The 19001-nt window shown below is 47.5% G+C and overlaps 2 protein-coding genes across 3 annotated transcripts in view; one reads left to right on the top strand and one right to left on the bottom strand.

The window, feature by feature from the left end:
• LOC149334853 (uncharacterized) overlaps positions 1-19001 on the bottom strand; it is an 87566-nt gene that overhangs the window by 26427 nt on the left and 42138 nt on the right. The window lies entirely within an intron of this gene.
• LOC149334854 (uncharacterized) lies at positions 2006-18895 on the top strand. Its single transcript, XM_089551479.1, has 5 exons — positions 2006-2133; positions 2960-3005; positions 10984-11168; positions 14717-14933; positions 18591-18895. Exons 2-5 carry the CDS (start codon positions 2969-2971, stop codon positions 18803-18805), a joined length of 654 nt encoding a protein of 217 aa, XP_089407605.1. The 5' UTR covers positions 2006-2133; positions 2960-2968; the 3' UTR covers positions 18806-18895.

Below are 19001 nucleotides of genomic sequence, written 5' to 3'. Positions count from 1 at the left end.
TTTTCTTGAGTATAGCCTATTATACTATCTCAAATTTTCTTCACTATCAATATGTAATTTTTTGCTTAATATCGCAATGTTAAAGCCCATAGAAAAGTATGTTCAAACCAGATCAACTGCAAAATGGACACTTCCACGCGCTAGAACTAATTATGGTAAACAAGCACTTAATTTCCTTATGCCTATTGTTCTAAACAGCTACGAATCTAACCCGCTTAGCATGTATAACCTCCGACCACATGATTAAAAGTGTACTTTGTAAATAATATTCCATAACTTCTTTTCATATATTGTAGTTTGTGTATGTATCGGTGTCCTTTTCCCATTTGTCATCAACCCAGCAGTGTATAACTTTTAAATGCATTTGTTCAGTTTTAATTGTTTTTTCTAGTTTCAAACTGCATCTCTGTGTAGCAATCCGTTCAATCGTAAATATTATAAATTATTTCTATAGTGTGCTCATATGCGACCTGCCACCGTTGTATGTATGTGTTTATTATTTTGTAATGGCTCTTAGATGAGCCACAGGCATTTTCAAGCTATTTTCTTTAGCTTTTGGCCTGTGGCTCATTCTAAAGACTGTATGCACATTTGTGAAATAAAGTTTGGATTCAATTCAATTCAAAAATTCAATTCAATTCAATTACTTTTTCTGTAGTTGATTATTGGTAATCAGTTACTGTTTTTTCCAAAAACAAGTTGTAAAACGTTAAAGGTTTGAGAACAGCAACCCGACGTTGAACACTGGTGCTAGCAGCCATGTTTCCTTTGTAACAGAGCGACAACGGACCGGCTGTGAAGCGGCATCGGGTGCGGTCATGTCCGGACCACAACCGGGTCACGGCCGTCTTCTACGGCAGTTTTCGTCTCGAGGAATACCGCGTGTCCGCTCTGTAGGCACCTCCCGTTATGTCAGATGACACTGCAACTTGCCGCCCTATGCACGAAGCTCGCTGGATTCCACACAAAGCACGGAGCAACAGCTAAGCATGGCGCTTCGTAGACACTGCAACGAAGCATTGCTCAACCACGAGCTGGTGCTCAAGAAGTTCGTACATTATAATTCCGCACTTCCCTCCAGCGCATCCTATGGGGGCGAGGGCGTTTAGTGTAGCTTCTAATCTTCAAAATTAACAACGCGTGACAAAATATCAACCAAGCCATAGTAGTTCATAATCTCTCGGTGAATTTTTGTTTTGGCAATGAAAGTTGGACTTCAAAAACGCATTAGTTAGGGCTGTAATCGACTACTGTAATGAGTCACAGAGGTCAATTACATTCTACTCTTAAAGTCAAGTTTTTTAATTCACTTCGGTTGAGAAACCACCTTGCAACGCTTGTCACCTTTTTCAATGACATGTCTGATACTGAACAGAAATGTAGTGCAGCGGCGGGTGAAAAGGATTAACAAAAATTACCAACGACCGGTGCGGCGTGAAAAAGAAAGGAAAAAAATTGAATTCTCTGCAGGCGATGACTTTCTGCTGCAAGGCCGAGAAGGCCTTCCACTCTCGTTATTGGCGAGTTCGCGAACTGCAGCGCCGTGATTTGCGATCGCTTAGCTCCAGCGCGCTAATACTCTTTGCTCGCTGCTGTACCTTCGATCTGCAATAAGAAACATGGAGAATGGAGCTTGTGAGTGAAAAAAAAAATGGCCGATTTATTCTTTCATTTCAGCGATAGCAAGTGACGGCCGTCGACCATTACAAGCGGAACCTCCACTGACGTCGGCCTTTACGTGCTAGTGACCGCTGAAGCAACGACGGCCTTACAAGGGAAGGCCTTTCATCGCCCACAGGAAACAGCTGTTCGCTTTCTTTGAATTGAACCGCAGGCTAAAACAAGCCGACCGTTCGCCGCACACTGTGTAGTCCAAAATCACGAAGCGGTGGCGTGCAGACGAACCGCTCCACAATGTCAAGGGCCCTTTTCCGAATGGCCGTTACCTTGTGCGCGAGAGATAAAAACCCCTGACGTTTGCTAAAGAGACGCAATCGTCTTCGTGACATCTTCGCCGAACTTCGAGAGGTTCGGTCCGGTATCGGTCGATTGCAATCACAAAGTCACTACAAGAAAGCGCTGTCCAGACGCCGCCGGCCAGTAGATAGCGGTTCATCCAAGCCCCGTCATCAGGTAAGATCTCGGCGAACGCCGCAACTCCGTAGACATTTGCGAACGCGCACTGAAAAAGAAGCGAAGCCATGCAATGGAATATAGATACACAAACGGTTGTAACCATGACTTTTGTCTGTCTAAATTGCAACTGACTTAGCTTGTTCTGCCCAACGAACAAAAAGCATCGTGTGCGCTTTCTAGTGAACTTCGGATTGTTCTCCTTTGCATGTCGCGAAGTCCGCCTCGATAGTTAACGTGTCTACGTTTAAAATGGTGACATTGCACTAACCCTCTTAATGATGCATAAAAGGATCACGCTAAATGGAGTAGAGTCGAGTAGAATCATTTATTGGCAATTCAAAATGGAGATCTAAAAAAAAAAAAATCGGCCCCTTTGTCAAGCAGTCCTTCCAAGCGAAGAGGATTTAGACGAAACCGGTTTAAAAACTTGGTACAGTTGTTGATATTAATGTGTTCGGTTTACATAAGGATAGGCTAGAAGAAAAAGATATGTAGAGTGCAGTAAAACAGTTTGTGCCTCTTATGTCCGTTTGGCGCCTCGTAGGATAGGGCTGTTGAAATTATCCTCGAGTAACGAAAGCCGCTCGTGAAGCAAAATAAGCGATACAATTATAACGGAAGCTATCGTTCCCACTTGGGATTTAGGAGCGCTCAGTATCGAATTTTGTTATGCCATACGTAATTATGACCAAGCAGTTACATTTATGTTTCGGGTCCGTCCTCCCTTGACTTCACTCGTAAATGTCTACTGACGTACTAGAGGCAGAGTGCGCTACAGCGCGCACACTTGTACTGAGGTGGCTATTCATTGTCTTTATTGCAGACGACAAGAATGTTCGTGCAAGTGGGGGCAGTAGTTCTGCTTGCTGGTAAGTTTAGCCCACATCATCCCATTTGTGTAAAGAGGGCAGCATACAGCTTAGGGGAAAGTGGAGAAGAACGCATCATTTTGTTGCTTAGCGCCCCCTAACTTTCAAATGAGCAGTTGTATTAACTTGATAGTTTGGATGGTACGACCGCCATATATTTCGTACAACTGAATTTAATTTTGACCTGATTGTTTTTTTAAAAGCAGATAAAACATTGCGAAGCGAGGCTTGATGGATGAGAAAGCGGTAGAAAAAGGTCGAAATTCTGCGCGCGAAATATTTCAAAATTGCGCAGCTCAGTCAACCTAGGTCGTCAGTTAATGCAGTTAATTACACTCCTTTATTTTCCCCCTTCGGGAAATGCAGAGATAATTATTTAGCCGCAGGGTATATGTGGGGCAAAACGCGACGCTGTGGTATTCTGCAGGGACTAAATGAATGTAATGCCTTTGCTCCTGGCTGTGAAACTCTACTCCTGTTACCCCGCTCTTTAGGGTGACCCGAATGTACAAAATGAAGACAGTGAATGCTGACTTGCGAGCAGAATATATGAATAGAGTTTTACAGAGATGCAGCAGCGCTGATACCAGCAAGCGTTTCGGTGTTTCCAAAGGCACCCATCATAGAACAGTGAAGAAAATAAGGGAATATGAAAGACTGAAACTGTTCAAGAACTGCTGCTAACTTCAGAAGCGCGCTCTGTGCGGCTGGTATGCATGAGTAGCTATTTGACAACACCCTGCGACAACGGAGCAAGCTCTGCTCTGTCTCTCCTCTACTGTGATATTCAAAGCCTCGTGTTTACGCGCTACGAATCGAACCAAGTCGCGTGTTCATTCAACACAGCTCAGCGAAGGAGCAACAACTGAGACACTAAAACAGAAGAAAGTTGCGATGAAGGCACGAAATTCAATGACGTCGCGTAGCCAGGTTACACGCAGAACCCGGCAGTAGAACGGAGTAGACACGTGGTACAAAACAGTGGCCTGTTCTAATACAGTGCCAGTCACTTAAATAGGCTCACAACGGTTGTCTGGATACCCACTGATGATGATGATGATGATGACGATGCATTTTTATGGAGCAAGGGCATCTGCGGCCAGAGAGTGCCATGGCGCAAGGAGGGGTCGGAGACCCGGTCCTCAAGCATTTAACCCTAACGAAGCCGAGCACCAGACCAGGGGAAAGCTTGTACCCATTTTGTCACCGGCGGCACTGGGGATCGAACCCTGCACCTCCCGGATGTGAGCCGGATGCTCAAACCACCGCAGCCCAAGTGCGGGGGCCATTGGGAAAATTGCGCGTGCCTCATTGCGTGGGCAAAACGCGACATTTTGAAGCTTTAAATTTCATTAAATTTTCCAGCCTTCCTTTTCTGGTGGCCTTTTCATATTTGGTGATCGTGATGTCAGGACGATAGGGAATAATTCGGCAGCATTTTTTTTTATACCTGCAAATAAAATGATTTGAAATATGTGTCGCGCTTCGCCCCACTCTCACTTACGAACGAAGCGGGTCTTGAATTCTGAGGCCACTCGAGGGCGGCATTAAATGGTCATCAACGCGACCGCTTGTATTCCTTAAGCACAGCAACCATTATATCGACAGATAATAACGGCAGCAGTACTTGACCAAGAACAGGATGCGAGGTGTTGGTCGGTTCTCTGTGGTTGCAATTTTATTTCTGGTACGAACGACTGACAGTTTTCTCGCTTGCACTTAACGCGCGAATAATGCTGACAGTACTGTGCACATCGTTTATTTGAACTGTCTTCGAAATGCGCACTGTGTGCCGGGTTCACTGCTTAGCGGGTTAGTGATTGACCCAAGCTCTTTGTTTCAAATATTTGAAGGGATAAAACGGATGACGCGAAACGTCGCAATACCACAGAGTTAAATAAGCGCCCAAATGAACATGTACTCTAGATACGAGCGAAAAATGGAGTATTGATAGCCTCTGTACTTGCAAGATGACATTACGGGATGAGACTACATTTCGTTGCTCCAGAGACCGTTGCATTTCCATACACACGAACTCAGGCTCGTCGCTGCCAGCGCCTTGCTGCACGGGTTCAGCTATCGAATCACTTGATGGTGGAGGAGCTGGGTATCTCGAGAGGCTGTATCTCAAGAACACATTCTCCATAGCTCGAGCCGCTCATCTATCGGTGCCGCCTCGGTACTCTCAAAGGCTGCAGCTTTCTCTGTCGCAGCGGATGTGACTTAAAGATATTCGATTAAAAAGTCACCTTAAAAAATTCCACCCAGCACATTCGTGCTTTTCAGTTTCGCTTGTGGGGTGCGAAATGCAGGTTACAATAATAGTTGTGGTTGGTTGAGTTGTACATCCTCAACACAACTCGTTTCGTTAGTACTGTGATAGTGAGTAGCTGGAGCAGCTACAAGGCGTAACCACTCCTTTATTCCTCATGTAAATAATAAAAAAAAACTGGGACACTTAAGCTCCGCCGTAAGGGTATGACGCGATGCCGTTAACGAGTCCTTTGAGCTGCCCGGGGCTCATTTTGCATATGGCTTCGCAGACATGTAGAGTTCTGTGTATTTTTAAATTTCTTTTCGTAAATACCTTTTGTATTTTTTTATTTCAATTTCTCCTCTTTTTACCGCAAGACACACAAGGCCCTCCTTTTAATCAAGTAGAACGAACATTCATCTGTGGCCGAGGGGTAGTGCGCACGGCTCACTGCCCAAATGGCCAGCGGTTCCAGTACCGGGTTCAACCATTTTGCTTTTCGGCGCAGCTGCTTTTCTTTCTTCAGAGGCGCTACGTAATGGTGGTATGACGTCCCTGTAGGCCAGGAACTGTGTAATGACGTCATCTCAGTTGTGCTGTGCGATCGCTGCGGGGAGTTTGAATAACCCGCGGGAGGTCACGCGGTTCTGACGTCACGGACCTCTCGACCAATCCGAATTCTCTCGGCACTACGCCAACAGCGACGGCGCTAGTTTTCTAGCTGAACGGGACCATTAACACTATCGCATTAACCACTTCTGAAACTCGGGATGATCTAAGAGTGAATTCGGCGAAGAGCGTTGGGGCGGCGATAAATAGGTTATACTTTCTTGACACCTTTAGGTTTACAATAGACCTTATGCAAAAGTGCTGCCATCTACCGGAAGAAAACCGAAACAAGCAAGCGACGCCATGTTGGGGGCTTGTGGTCATGGAGTCAACGTAGTTGCTTGGTGCGGACCGTGTGCGATCGCTTTACTTTAAGTTTTTTATTTTAAGAGCTTTTGGTGGCTTTCGTGTTTTCTTCGGCATGGAGAATGCAGACACGGATGGTACAGCCGTGACAGTTAGCCTCCTGCGCCCACTAGCTATGTTCCTCAGGAAGTCATTTTCTGTGAAATGCTTTCAGCAGATGCGGGCAGTCGCAATGTTGAACGGGGAATCTCTCTTTATGGCGATTAGTCATGCTTTGCGCATGTTCAGCTCATCTGGGATGCAGTGGAAAGACACCTGCAAAAGAAAAACGCACAGTAAAATATGCTGCATAACTGGAAATATTTTTTTTTCTGCATTTGGCTCAATGCATGCTTTGCTAAACATTTTGTTTACATTGGAACTAAGAAGAGATTTTGTAATGTTCTTCTGAAAACTGCTGCTTAATGGACAATTGCAAGATAACTTCGTGTACCATGCTACAGTGAGGTTAATTATCTGAAGTAAGTCAGAACAACAATTAGTCGAGCTTTAGGGACGAGACGTTATGAGCTGTTTTCAAATTTACATAAAGCCTAAAATGCCTGGTGACAGCATAGCCACCTAGTGGCTACGGCGTTGTGCTGCTGAGCCGAAGGACGTGGGTTTAATCCCGGCTGCTGCAGCCGTTTTTCTGATGGAGGCGAAAAACGAAAACGCCAGTATATCGAAGTTTCGGCACAGGTTAAGGATCCCCAGGTAGTAAACATTAATCCGATGCCCTCCACTACTGCGCGCCTCATAGCCCAGGTGTAGCTTCGGCGCCTAAAAATAATAATAAACACGACCTGAACATCTGTGTTGCTCGCATTTCTGCTCCCCACGATTCGTATTCGGCAAATTAAGTGATCGCCCGACCTTGACTGGCGACGCTGCACTGTGGGTCATACCTTGGAAAATACGATCTTCACAAAATACGCGACGATCGAACAGCTGACCACGAACGGTAAATGATTGATTTACGCTACCTACTACGTACGCAAGTCACTGACACGGGCTACGCGAAGGTCCGTTGCGGATCCGTTCGCCTGTGACACTTCCCAAATTTAAGATTGCATAAGTCTTGCATAAAAGCAAACCGAAGGTTCAGGATAAAAAAACGGGCACATGAAGCCGAGCGGTAGACGCAAAACTAATCCCGCGTGAGAAACTACTAGCTGACCGACGCAGTGCGCCGTAACTGCTAGCAGGCAGGAGCGCTCCTTGGCAAATACAAGATGAGCAAACATCCGACTTATTAGCCTTTTTAGTTCTGTAAATGTTATTTCCGTTGCGACTTCGTCTACGATCTGATTGTTAACTCTCGAAAAGCACTCGACATCCGCAAGAGGCTTCCTGCTGCCTCGCATCGTGCTCCAGGAGAGAAATAAAAAAAGTGCACGAAGCTAGCACTCCTACCTTGTTTCCTTGGTTATCCGTGAGTCCTCTTTGTGTACAGCAAGGTACAGAGTAATATTTGGGCATCTTGGACGACGATAAATGCCAGCGTGCGCGTCGCTATTCCCGCACTGCCATATAATGCGGTATCCGTAAGCCCCCAACATGGCGGAAACGCGCGCGGTCAACGCAAGGGGGCGCCAGTTTTTGCATAAGGTCTATAAGGATGAGTGTGCCTCCAAAACAATAGTTTTTGGAAGAAGCTATGGAGAACTTCACTACTACACAGCAGGGTTCAGCTGGGACAGAAACGTCCTAGTGTCCCACTGCTGCAGTCCTCACTCTCCGACGACGTTCTTTATTTTGAGGTCGCTGCAACAACTGTGCTATCATGTGTGCTATGCTCACGCTGCTAGCATTAGTTTACGCAGCTACGCAGAGAGGGCGCCACAGATCCGTGGAATACGCGCTAGTTTGCGTATGGAATGTGCCCGGAGCGGCTGTTTACGCTAGTGATTTGTGGCATTTTAGCTGCTTTATGGAGGCATGGATCCAGGACCTTTTACTATAGTGTACTAGAATTAGGAGTAGTGGGTCGAGGGAAGGCGGCGGGCTGAAGCTGTTTGCGCCGACGCCGACAGATGGCGCTGCCGCTCCCTTCACCTGGCAAGCGCGCGCTCGCTCGCAGCAGCTCGGCGAGTAGCGGGTGATCAGGCAGGTATGCTCCTCAAGTTATTCGGGCTCTACGAGGTTTAATTTTACATCAGACATTTGTGGAAGAAAGGCAGATAGTCCTCTCTTGTAAAGTCATAAACGTTCCGTGTGACTTATGGCTGGCGAGCGTTCACTGTAGCTCACATAGGCATGTGAAAAGTCTGCATTGAAAATATATACAAAATGGCTTTATTTGCAATAATTCGCAAATATTTCCGAGAAAACGCAAAGCCGCACTGGTGGAATTGAGGGAGCCGTGGACGAAAGCAACACCATCGTAGTTCCAAAACTTGTGCAGTGCCCAGAGCTCAGATGGTTTAGGGACTTCGCTTAGCTGAAACGCATAATTCTCGCGAGGCTGACATAACTCCGCTGCTTCGTCATTCTGGGACGTAGTAATCGGTGATATATCCCCTTGTGTGCATTGCCTCTTGGCCGACAGGTCGCTGGGCACTTGCGAAGACGTTCTTTTTCTTGCTTGCCTCTCGCGCGAGGGCTTTTTGGACAGATATCGCTGCTCCAATGCCGCAGTTGTGAATTTCACTCTGCAATAGTGAATGAATAGTCGGACACTAGCCGTTTCTCTACGCACTCAAGCCCGACTCGGGTCAGCAGCTTTAAGCCCGAGCCCGGCCCGGGCCCGCCACTTCAGGCCCGGGCCCGGCCCGGCAAAAAAGATCGTGTCCCGGCCCGGGCTTTCGGGCCGGCCCGAGCCCGTGCAGTGCACTACTTCGGAGCAACCTTCACTCCACTGCAGCCGGTCCTACATCCAGGAGCAAAACAATAGCTCCTCCGCCGAGGTTTCCTCATCTCGTAATATCATGGGCTGCACAGCGCAGGAGAGGTGAAATCAAGACGCACATGAATTAACGTATGGAGGAAAAACGCTTGCCCACGACGATCTTGTTGAAACCAGCGCGCGTACCCTACGTAGATGCGTGCACGTGCTAAGATTGCCGCGCAAAGTGTTCCGTTTCTCGTACGGTCAGTGGATGGCCCCTACCCGTTTCCTGGAGAAAGTCACGGGGTACACTGAATTGTCTTCCGACAATGGAATTTGGGGAATTACAGCTATGTTAAACAGCATAACAGAGCATGACACACTGAAAATGCACTCCAAGTCAGAGTGCGCTCCCCGTGTAACAAGCCGGCGCCTATCGCAGCGAGCTCCGGAGTATGAAGGGGCTGCCAAGTGAAAGGCGCAGCAGCGCCGCCGCGCGGCGGCCCGAGATTTCGGCGCCGCCTGCTTCACGCGCTCCGCTGGCGCGGAGCTTCGCTCGCTTCACTACTCCTAATTCTAGTACACTATACTTTTACTATGCATGCGAGGAGCAAAGCGACACCAAAAGAAAGGATACAAAGGCGGATGGGTGCAATGACAACGCAGTGTCATCTCATAGTGCGAAGTGTGCGACCTAATAATTTGTTATTTTGCGGCTTCCTGCTAACCCTGCAGTGACCGACATCCTCACTTGAGCGATCCAGTAGCGTGAGCAAACATTTTTGTAGTGTGCGCGTGAAAGAGAGCAGGGGACCAAATGAGATTGAATCTGTGCTCTCTGTGAGCAATAAACGACGCTTCGGAGCTGGGGTGGTGGTAACAGTGCTAGTAGGGTCGGGAGGTGATCAATGTGGGGTCCATGATCTGTGCTATATACATTCACCACGCAACGCTGCAGAGCCATGCGGTGTCATTCGTACGGCCATCAAAGTAAAATCCACTACACCCTTGCACCCTTGCTGCGGTCATTAACGTCAACAGCTCAAGCAAACACACAGCGGACTCCTGCGCTTACGAATATTCTCCGTAAAGCAACATTGGGAATCGCATTCGCATAAGCACATTAGCTGCTAAGTGCAGTATATACAGGAAGCGTCAAAGGTTGGCGCTGGGGCAAACGATACTGATTTCAGTAGGTGCAGTCTTTAAGGTGCCTCCAAGGTTGAGTAGATGTTTAACAAAGCAGTAGCGTCTACCCAAGCGCAGCCATTAGAAAGAAATGCTATAAAGCTTCCACAGAAAGTTCATAGTTCAAGGAAAATTCCTTCTGGTCCGGGGTTCAAACCCGGGACCATCGCCATACCAGGGCAGTAGCTCTACCAACTGAACATTGGACCCTAAACATTGAATCAACATGTTCTCGCTTGGAGTTGTCGATTAATTTGCTCTTTCCATACCATATGCTAGCCGTCCCGGTTAGCTCACGGCTGCCCCAGTTAGGCGCTGGTCCCGGGTTCGAACCCCGGAGCAGGACGCTTTTATCTCCAACTACTAAGTTCCTGTGGAAGCTGTATAGGTTTGTTTCCTTTGTAGCCGTATGACTTCGCTGGGGAGCATGTCCGTAATTACTCCGTTATTATAATAATGACCTTAACTCTATCAATATTATATGCCCACTTCTCGTATGGAAGGCATTTGTGTCTAAATAGTAACATACGCGTTTGGCGTAGATGGCTTGAGGAGGTCCGCGACTTCCTGTTGACAGGCATACACGCACGCTGAGAACACTCGTTACAGTAGCAGTGAGAGCTGCGACGGACAACGTGAGCCTAGATTAAGACAGCCTGCCTTTTGTTCGATATGTACCTGCATCGCATAAGTGAGCATCTTCACGCGCCAGCCCACATACACTCTTCTTACTCTGCCCCATGACGTCATAGCCTGCGCGTGGGCCAGCCCCGGGCACATCGACTTCGTGGTCGATCAGGCGTTGGCCGGGGCCGGCGTGGACGTGCTGCAGCTTCCGGACATCTCGTTCGACGTGGACAACCAACACAACTGGACCTTCTCGGGATACGTCGAGTTCCACCTGCATAATGGCACCCTGGGAAACTTGCGCCGCAGGGTACGTGCAAGACACATGTGGGGGATTTGCTTGCTTACTAAAGGGGGGACGCTAGGAGAAAAGAAGTTGGCGTGTGTCGAGGGGGCACCGCGTTAAATCCCAGAAAGGTTACTCTCACCAAAAATGTGGCCTTTTATATGCCAGGAAAGACCAAGATACAAAAAGAAACAACAATGAAATAGAGGTGTCGCCATCACCGGCAGATTTAGTAAGTAAAATGCGGGCGCCGACACCCATTTGCGCGCGGATCTCAGAGGCTGCGTTACAACGCCATTCAGTTCAAACGGTGACAACCTGTCCTCTTCGGTAACGACGTCACGAGTTTTAATGGACTGGAGGAAGATTTTAAACGAAATTTTTCTCAGCGATAATGGTCTCTTTTGCTGCTGGGCCCCCAAAGAGCTGGTGAACAGTTTTTAGATAGGTCAGTATAGTATATGCATGGAGTTGTCCTCTGCGTACCCGTCGTGTCAAAGGAGAAAGAAAACTGTGAAAGCTTGAGCGGCGAACTCATTGGTGTCCCCAGAGAAAACTACTCGACAGGCGGTTAGAAAACTGCAGGCGTGCCTTGGCGTCTGCAGCGTGCAGCGGTCGGGCTGCATTCATTCGCCCATCGACGCACGGACCGTCCGTGTTATCTCCATTCCTTCCTTCTCTCCGATCATCCTCTCCCTCGCGGTGGATTTGAAGTGTCCACTTAGAATTAGATATGTTCCGCGGCTTCTTTTGCATCCCGACGTCCTCTTCAGTAAACCACCGTATCTTCTTGGCAAGGTGAAAGGCCCCACGAGTGCAGACAGGGCGGAGAAATTGGCGGCGTTGAAGAATAGGGTCTTATTTATATACCCCTGTCACACCAGCAAATTTAATGTCATTCGAACCTAATGTCATTCGATGCATCGAATGTCATTCGGTCTCTTTCGGTGCTACACGGAAAAAATAATGTCATTTGAAAACGATGGCATCGACGATCAGTGAAAAAAAAAAAAAATAGTCCAACTGAACGACATCAGCACGCATAAAAGATGCTTGAAATTGTTGTGCAGTGTTTCAAAAGCGAGTGAGAACATATCTGTTCCGTATTATAAGCTTAAAATATTATTTGCGGCCATTCTGCACCACTGTAGCCATCAAAAGCCTAGCCAAGTACAAAGTCAACCACGAATCCGATAAATGTAAACAAACAAAATGGTTGACATGGCGGCGCGCGGACACGCGCGGAGCTTGGAAATGTCTTCCAAAAGGTGAACTGCTTAGTTACGTCTTTAAGTACCTTCGAGCTTAACGAACATGGCACGCCAACCAGCAAGAATCACGCATCCCAAAATGACCGACGGTCGCGGGAAAGACGCTGCTTCACGCTCGGCCGCTGCTGTAGGCTGCTGAGACTGAGAGTAATAGCTATCCACGACAGCCTCTAGTGTGAACAGATTCACACCAACATTAGCTTTTTTCAGCAGAACTAAATAAATGCACTTTCTAGGTTTGGAAGTGTGCACATTATTTTTTCGCGTCGCTTGTTCCTGCTGCGTATCTGGTGTCCAGAGTACGCATTCGGTTCGAGATCGAATGCGAATGAGTCACTCGATGGCGAATGTCATTCGAACCTAATGATACATGTTCCCGTGTAGCAGTCGATTAATGGCATTAGGTGTTAATGTCATTCGACTCGAATGACATTAAATTTGCTAGTGTGACAGGGGTATTAGAAGCCAAACAGCGAATTAAAAAAGCCAAGTCACACAAACAGGGGAAACTGCAACTTTGTAGCTGGCACGCAGAAACAAACTGCGAAGCCTCACTTATTCGTTATACTAAATATTTAACGGTGCCTCACCGACCTGCCAACTTGTGCTTCCGGCCCAGTGTAGTGCAAGGTTTTCACTACGGCTGAAACAGTTGCAGTGACAGAGATTGTGGGGCGGCCATTTCCTGTAACAGGACTTAGACCTTGGTTAACCAATGGCATTTCAGTAGTGGGTGGCTACTGCCGAAGTAATTCGTCGGACCCAGCACTACAGTAAAAAGAAATAATTTATTATAGCATATGCAGTGCTCTCCACATTACTCAGAGCGGTCGCTTAGTAGCTTTGGCGTGCGGCTACTGAGCCGTGGGATCGAAATTCGATCAAATGCAGAAACGATGCCGTGCTGTGCGATGTCAGTGAGCTTGTTAAATAACCCCAGCAGGTCGAAATAAATGCGCAGCCCTCCACACAGGCGTCACTCGCAGTCCCATTGCAGCATCGGGACTTCAACCCACTCATACGATAGCCTGCATTGTTGTCCACATGAATACCCCGATCACTACGCTGATCTCACTAATCAGGCGTCGGTGTCCTTTTGACTCGATCTCTTCTGCATGACGCTTCTGAAAGTTAAGCCTATCACAGAGACGCGGTTAACAAAATAAAGTTCCCGACAGCAGCTGTCACATTAGCATGGTTGCCGCGCAATCTAAATAGATCGCTTGCGAGAAGCTAAGCAAAAACGGACAGCGGACGAAGTTGCATGCAGACAAAGCGTTGGAACTGAAATTTGAAGAGCTTCGAACTTCTCTTCTTGGCTCGCAAGCCGAGAGGAAGTTTGGTCACTACTTGCTGCAGGTGAACTTGTAACTTTGCTGCTAGGAAAATGGAAAAAGTTAGCGCAGCGTACTGTCACGACTGAAATGCATATAAGAAGAATTATTGCCAGGAATGAACGAGAATCTTCAAGTAGCAATCTCAGGTTCTGTTTTTTTGGTGATAAGAGTACGCATTTTCTTAGGAACAACAGCGCTGAAAAAAGTGTGCCTTAGTGCGCATTAGACAGTTTACTACAGCGTTGTTGTAGCACACGGGAGTTGTGAACTGTGAATTATATGAAGTGACAGCGGGAGGAAACAGAAACTGTGGGAGAAAAACATCACTGCTGAAAGTTATCCACAGCACACTCTGGCGTATGTTTTCCAGTTCTATCGTTCCTAAGGCCCTCGACCTGTTATCAGCACCGAATAAAAATAAAAGACAATGAAAACTTCCGGTATGTGCTACGGAAAGAAAAATTATAGGTGTAACGTTAAGAGATCGGAAGCGGGCGGAGTGGGTGAGAGAACAAACGCGGGTTAATGATATCCTAGTTGAAATCAAGAGGAAGAAGTGGGCTTGGGCAGGGCATGTAATGCGAAGGCAAGATAACCGCTGGTCCTTAAGGGCAACGGAGTGGATTCCAAGAGAAGGCAAGCGTAGCAGGGGGCGGCAGAAAATTAGGTGGGCGGATGAGATTAAGAAATTTGCGGGAATATGGTGGCCGCGGCTGGCGAAGGACAGGGTTAATTGGAGAGACATGGGAGAGGCCTTTGCCCTGCAGTGGGCGTATAGTCAGGCTGATAATGATGAACCGCCGGCTTGCGGCATTGCCCTTCCCAGCGCAAGTTCGCTGGTGCATTCATCACAAAAACCTCTCGCGTGTTCAGGATAGCCCCCGCGTGAATGCGCTTCGAAGTGGTAATTGTTGACACGCATGCTTTTCTTCCCGAGTATAAAGCAGCCTCCTTGTTCACGCAGGTGCGACGAGTGGGCGACTGCGGCCTGCGCGGCGTCCAGGACGCCGGCTCTCCGCTGGTGGAGATCTGGTGCAACTTGAACCTGCGCGGCGTGGTAGCCAGATACGACGTCCAGGTGATCGTCGACGACCGGTCAAGCTCGGTGGCAGCCGAACTGCTTGTCGACACTGGCAATGTCTACTTCAAGTTCGAATCGAGACAGGATAACTGCACGGAGTGTACGTGACGATGCGTGCGGACAGCTTTCAAAGCTGAAGCGTTATTACTTGCTAGTACTACCCACCATTCCCTTTTGCGTCCACCTGTTTCTTTCACATTGATGTGTAACTTTATCCACGGTCCTCGGAAGTTTTCCAAAAAACGTCTTGGTAGTCGGCGCAGTAACTGCTCGATTTCCCGTGCGTAAAGGCCATTACCTTAGTATGTGTAGCTACAGAAGTCTCCCGCGATCACCTGCCAGCTAATGAGAAATATATGGTAGGGCACCGAAGACCCCTTCAACGAATTCTTGTTCCAAGAAAAAATTATTTCCGTGCCTCTTTCTGGTTATGTTCATGGTTGCTTTGCAGCAAAAGACGCATTTGCTTGCGAAAAAGTTTGGCTTAAAAGTGAACCATTTCTTTTCTGTCCATCCGATTGATACTCGCGATGTAAACACCAAAAGAGACTCCATGATAACTGACTATATAGAAGCGAATGGCGCTGTAGCACGGCCTCACGGATTGGAGGCATCTGTTGGCGTCACCACAGTTTGCTTGCGAAAATGACCGCTGGTGGCGACACCTGTATTTCAGTGTGTGAACATTGTTTTAGCTTATAAGAAGTCAGTTTTTGGTGAAAGTAGCGTCTTTGTCATTGGAATGTGGTAATCTTGGATAAAGGCAAGCACAAATTTGTGCTCAGTGTCGCTTTAAGGTAGCAGGGTCGGGGGGAGGGGGAGGGGTAAGTGCTGCATAGTTTTTGCGACTGTATTCACCTGGGAGGCAGGCAGGCCCTGGATGCTGAAGACGTGCGGTGCAACTATTTTGTTTCACACCATGGGAGAGCGAAAAGTCTGCGAGTTGTTTTACTCCCATGTACAAAAAGTATATCGAGACAAGGGTAAAAGATTGAAAAATGTAGTGTATCAGCCTGTTCCACTGTGTGTAGAGGGCTTGATCCTATGTACAGTTGGATTAAATATGAAAAGGAATACACAGTTTGCACAGAGGAACAAATTTTATTGTTATTTCTGCATTGTAGTTGAATATATTGTCGGTATATTTAATCGAGAAGGAAACCATGTAGCAAAAGATAAAAACTCTGTCGTACCCAGAACTGATGGACAAGCTCATTTTTACCAAGGGAAGTTGTTTATGAACGTCACATCATGACATATCGTAAAATTGTAACACAGGAGACATCCGCAGGTCCCTACTCGAGATGCTTGCAGTTTATTGTCAAAAACACACCCCGTCGAATTTCTATGGCGGTCTTAACTACTCACCCGCCGCGGTGGCTCAGTGGTTATGGTGCTCGGCTGCTGACCCGGAAGACACGGGTTCGAACCCGGCCGCGGTGGTTGAATTTCTTTGGAGGAGAAATTCTAGAGGCCCGTGTACTGTGCGATGTCAGTGCACGTTAAAGAACCCCAGGTGGTCGAAATTTCCGGAGCCCTCCACTACGGCTTCTCTCATAGCCTTAGTTGTTTTGGGACGTTAAACCCCATAAACCAACCAAACCGTCTTAACTACTCGGTGCAAGCGTGGGAGAAAATTTAAAAGCAAGATTTTGCTGCGCGTCGGAATGTTATGGCATTCCGATCAGTATGTTAATAACAGCATCTTACGGCCTTCCAAAGTTGCTTCACAATTAAAAGTGATGGCCGAGAAAGTTGGATTTGTTCTCGCTCAGACTTGTAGCATTATTATTGGTTGGCTACTCACAGCGCGTTGCCTTTCAAATTGTTACATGTACGCCCTCCACCATTTTTAATAATAACACGTTTTGCATAGCTAAATGCAACATGTAAAATGCTTCTCTCTACTACTCCGCATTGCTTGTTCGCGCAGAATTTCAACGCATTTCGTGGCAATTAACAGTTCCTTTTCTCTAATAACATGTTAGGATGGAGTAATTGCTTGGTTTAGTCAGAATTGAACAAAAATTTGCATTCCCTGCAGCGAGAAAGCCCAATCAAGCATCATACGCAGCAGTCGTCCTGATCGATCTCGCTTTCTCTGGATAAATGACCACTATAAAGCGGAAGTTGCGGCAATCATCTTTTAGGGTAATTTATTTTAGGGTAGATGCACCGCAAAAATCAGTGCAGCGTATGCTGCTTGTTTGGCTCCTTGTCGCAGCAGACGATGCTGATTGTTTTTCTAATTATTTTCAACTGAATCAGGCAAATAATATTACAGAAAAGGGGCCATTAAATGCCACGTCATGCATTAAATTACAGCACGAATAAGCAAGCGCTATAGCCGAGATAAGCATTTTACGCAATGCATTTGATAATGCAACAGCTGTTATTATTAAAAAAATGAGATGGTGTAGACTGGTACATGTAGCAGTGAAAGGTTTTATTTTTTATGCGAAGAATATTACTAGAGGTACACTACAGCCCTTCGCCGTGGTTACGCGCCGTGCACACACCACGTGGTACAGTGACGTCACACCACGTGACATACCACGTGACACATGACGTCACGACAGAGGAAGACGGGGGTCCACCTCGCGCCGTCGCTGTGGTTGCACCCCGTGCAGACCACGTGGTACAGTGACGTCACACCACGTGACATACCACGTGACACATGACGTCACGACAGATCGCCGTCACGCGCTGGGAGAGGGAGAACGATGCCATCGCACAGACGCCGGAATGTCCTCGAGCGGCATTCCCGTGCATTTCGAACGCGCGTTCACACTCGGTGTAGGTGAAACGGTTGGTTGGTTTATGGGGTTTAACGTCCCAAAGCGACTAAGGCTATGAGAGATGCCGTAGTGGAGGGCTCCGGAAATTTCGACCACCTGGGGTTCTTTAACGTGCACTGACATCGCTCGCTCCACCGGGCAGGCAGACGCGGCTTCCGTGGCAATCCAGGCGCTCACCCAACGCGCGTCTCGGGGTTAGTCGGCGTTCCGCTGTAACCATGCCGTTGTCTTCCCCCACGACGAAGGCTTCTAGTGGTTGTATTAAAATGACCAAGTATTCAACCAAGGAAAGCCATGTATTACCAAGCCTAGCCACCAATATGCTTCGCATCTGACTAGGCTTAACCTTAGCTAAGCCTCAGCCATTTTTTTTAAGTTTTTCTGAATAGTGGAGAAGCCGAGACATTAATGTCGCAAGAAAAGCAAATCTGCTCTTTAAACTTTTCTTTTGAAGTCTAATAAGAAATAAACAGCTTTCTTTAAACCAGTTCCTAACATTTCATGGAGCATCAGTTACAGAACCCGGCTGAGCTCAGTGTCTATTACATATCGGCAGAAAGTTTTGGATGTATCCGCTTTAATTCGCAAAGAAAGTGACTTGCACCTTATCTGGAGCACGCAAGGAGAGACCGATGTGCGTCGTAAGCAGAATTTCGTTGTGTTCATTTGTGCACCAAATCTGCATATTGTACTTCTGGTGGTGGTGTCGGAGACCTCCACTACGGCACCTCTTTCTCTCTTTCGTCTTCCACTCCCACCTTTCTCCTTTGCCTTGTGGCGCGGTTCAGGTGTCCACCGAGGTATGCGAGACAGATAGTGTTCCATTTCCTTTCCTCAAAAACCAACCAACCAACTTCTGATGCGTTTCATCCGCCAAGTACGCATCACAAAAACTAAACAGATGCGAAGCCCACAACTTCCTTCGTCTCATCAACATCGCCTTGCACGTATCTTCGCAGGTTCGCACTTCACGGACTTCCAGGTGACTGACGTGTCCGCCAGGCTGAAGCCCCTGGGCGTGGCCATGGACTACGCTCCGGACGTGATGCAGCAGTTCGAGAGCGAGGTGGTCGCCCGCGCACCGAAACACATCTCCTACGCATTCACAGCGGCATACAAGCGGGCACTGGCGGAGAGGATCGCCACACTCAAGGCGTCGGACTTCACTGACTGAGCCCAGAGGGCGCTGGACAAACTGTTCTGGATAAGGAAGAGAATATCAACATACCGAACGCAGCCCAATAAAGCCGCTGACCACATTTTACATTTTTTTCCGCGATTATATCCAGGACGGCTCATTGTTGCAGAGTGGTACTGCAAAACGATATAAAAATACCTATTCGATTCGATTCGCGAATAAATTCTTCGGT

Source organism: Amblyomma mixtum, chromosome 7 (genome assembly GCF_055824585.1).
Source record: "Amblyomma mixtum isolate Tamu chromosome 7, ASM5582458v1, whole genome shotgun sequence".
NCBI lineage: Eukaryota > Metazoa > Arthropoda > Arachnida > Ixodida > Ixodidae > Amblyomma > Amblyomma mixtum.
Note: the sequence above shows the minus strand (reverse complement) of the source record. Positions and strands in the feature narration are given on the sequence as shown.

Bases quoted from the DNA above. Each gene is read 5' to 3' on its own strand.
- LOC149334854 (XM_089551479.1), top strand. From the start codon at position 2,969: ATGTTCGTGCAAGTGGGGGCAGTAGTTCTGCTTGCTG. The intron at 3,006-10,983 runs GTAAGTTTAGCC...ATGACGTCATAG, and splicing joins GGCAGTAGTTCTGCTTGCTG to CCTGCGCGTGGGCCAGCCCC. The intron at 14,934-18,590 runs GTACGTGACGAT...GTATCTTCGCAG, and splicing joins ACAGGATAACTGCACGGAGT to GTTCGCACTTCACGGACTTC.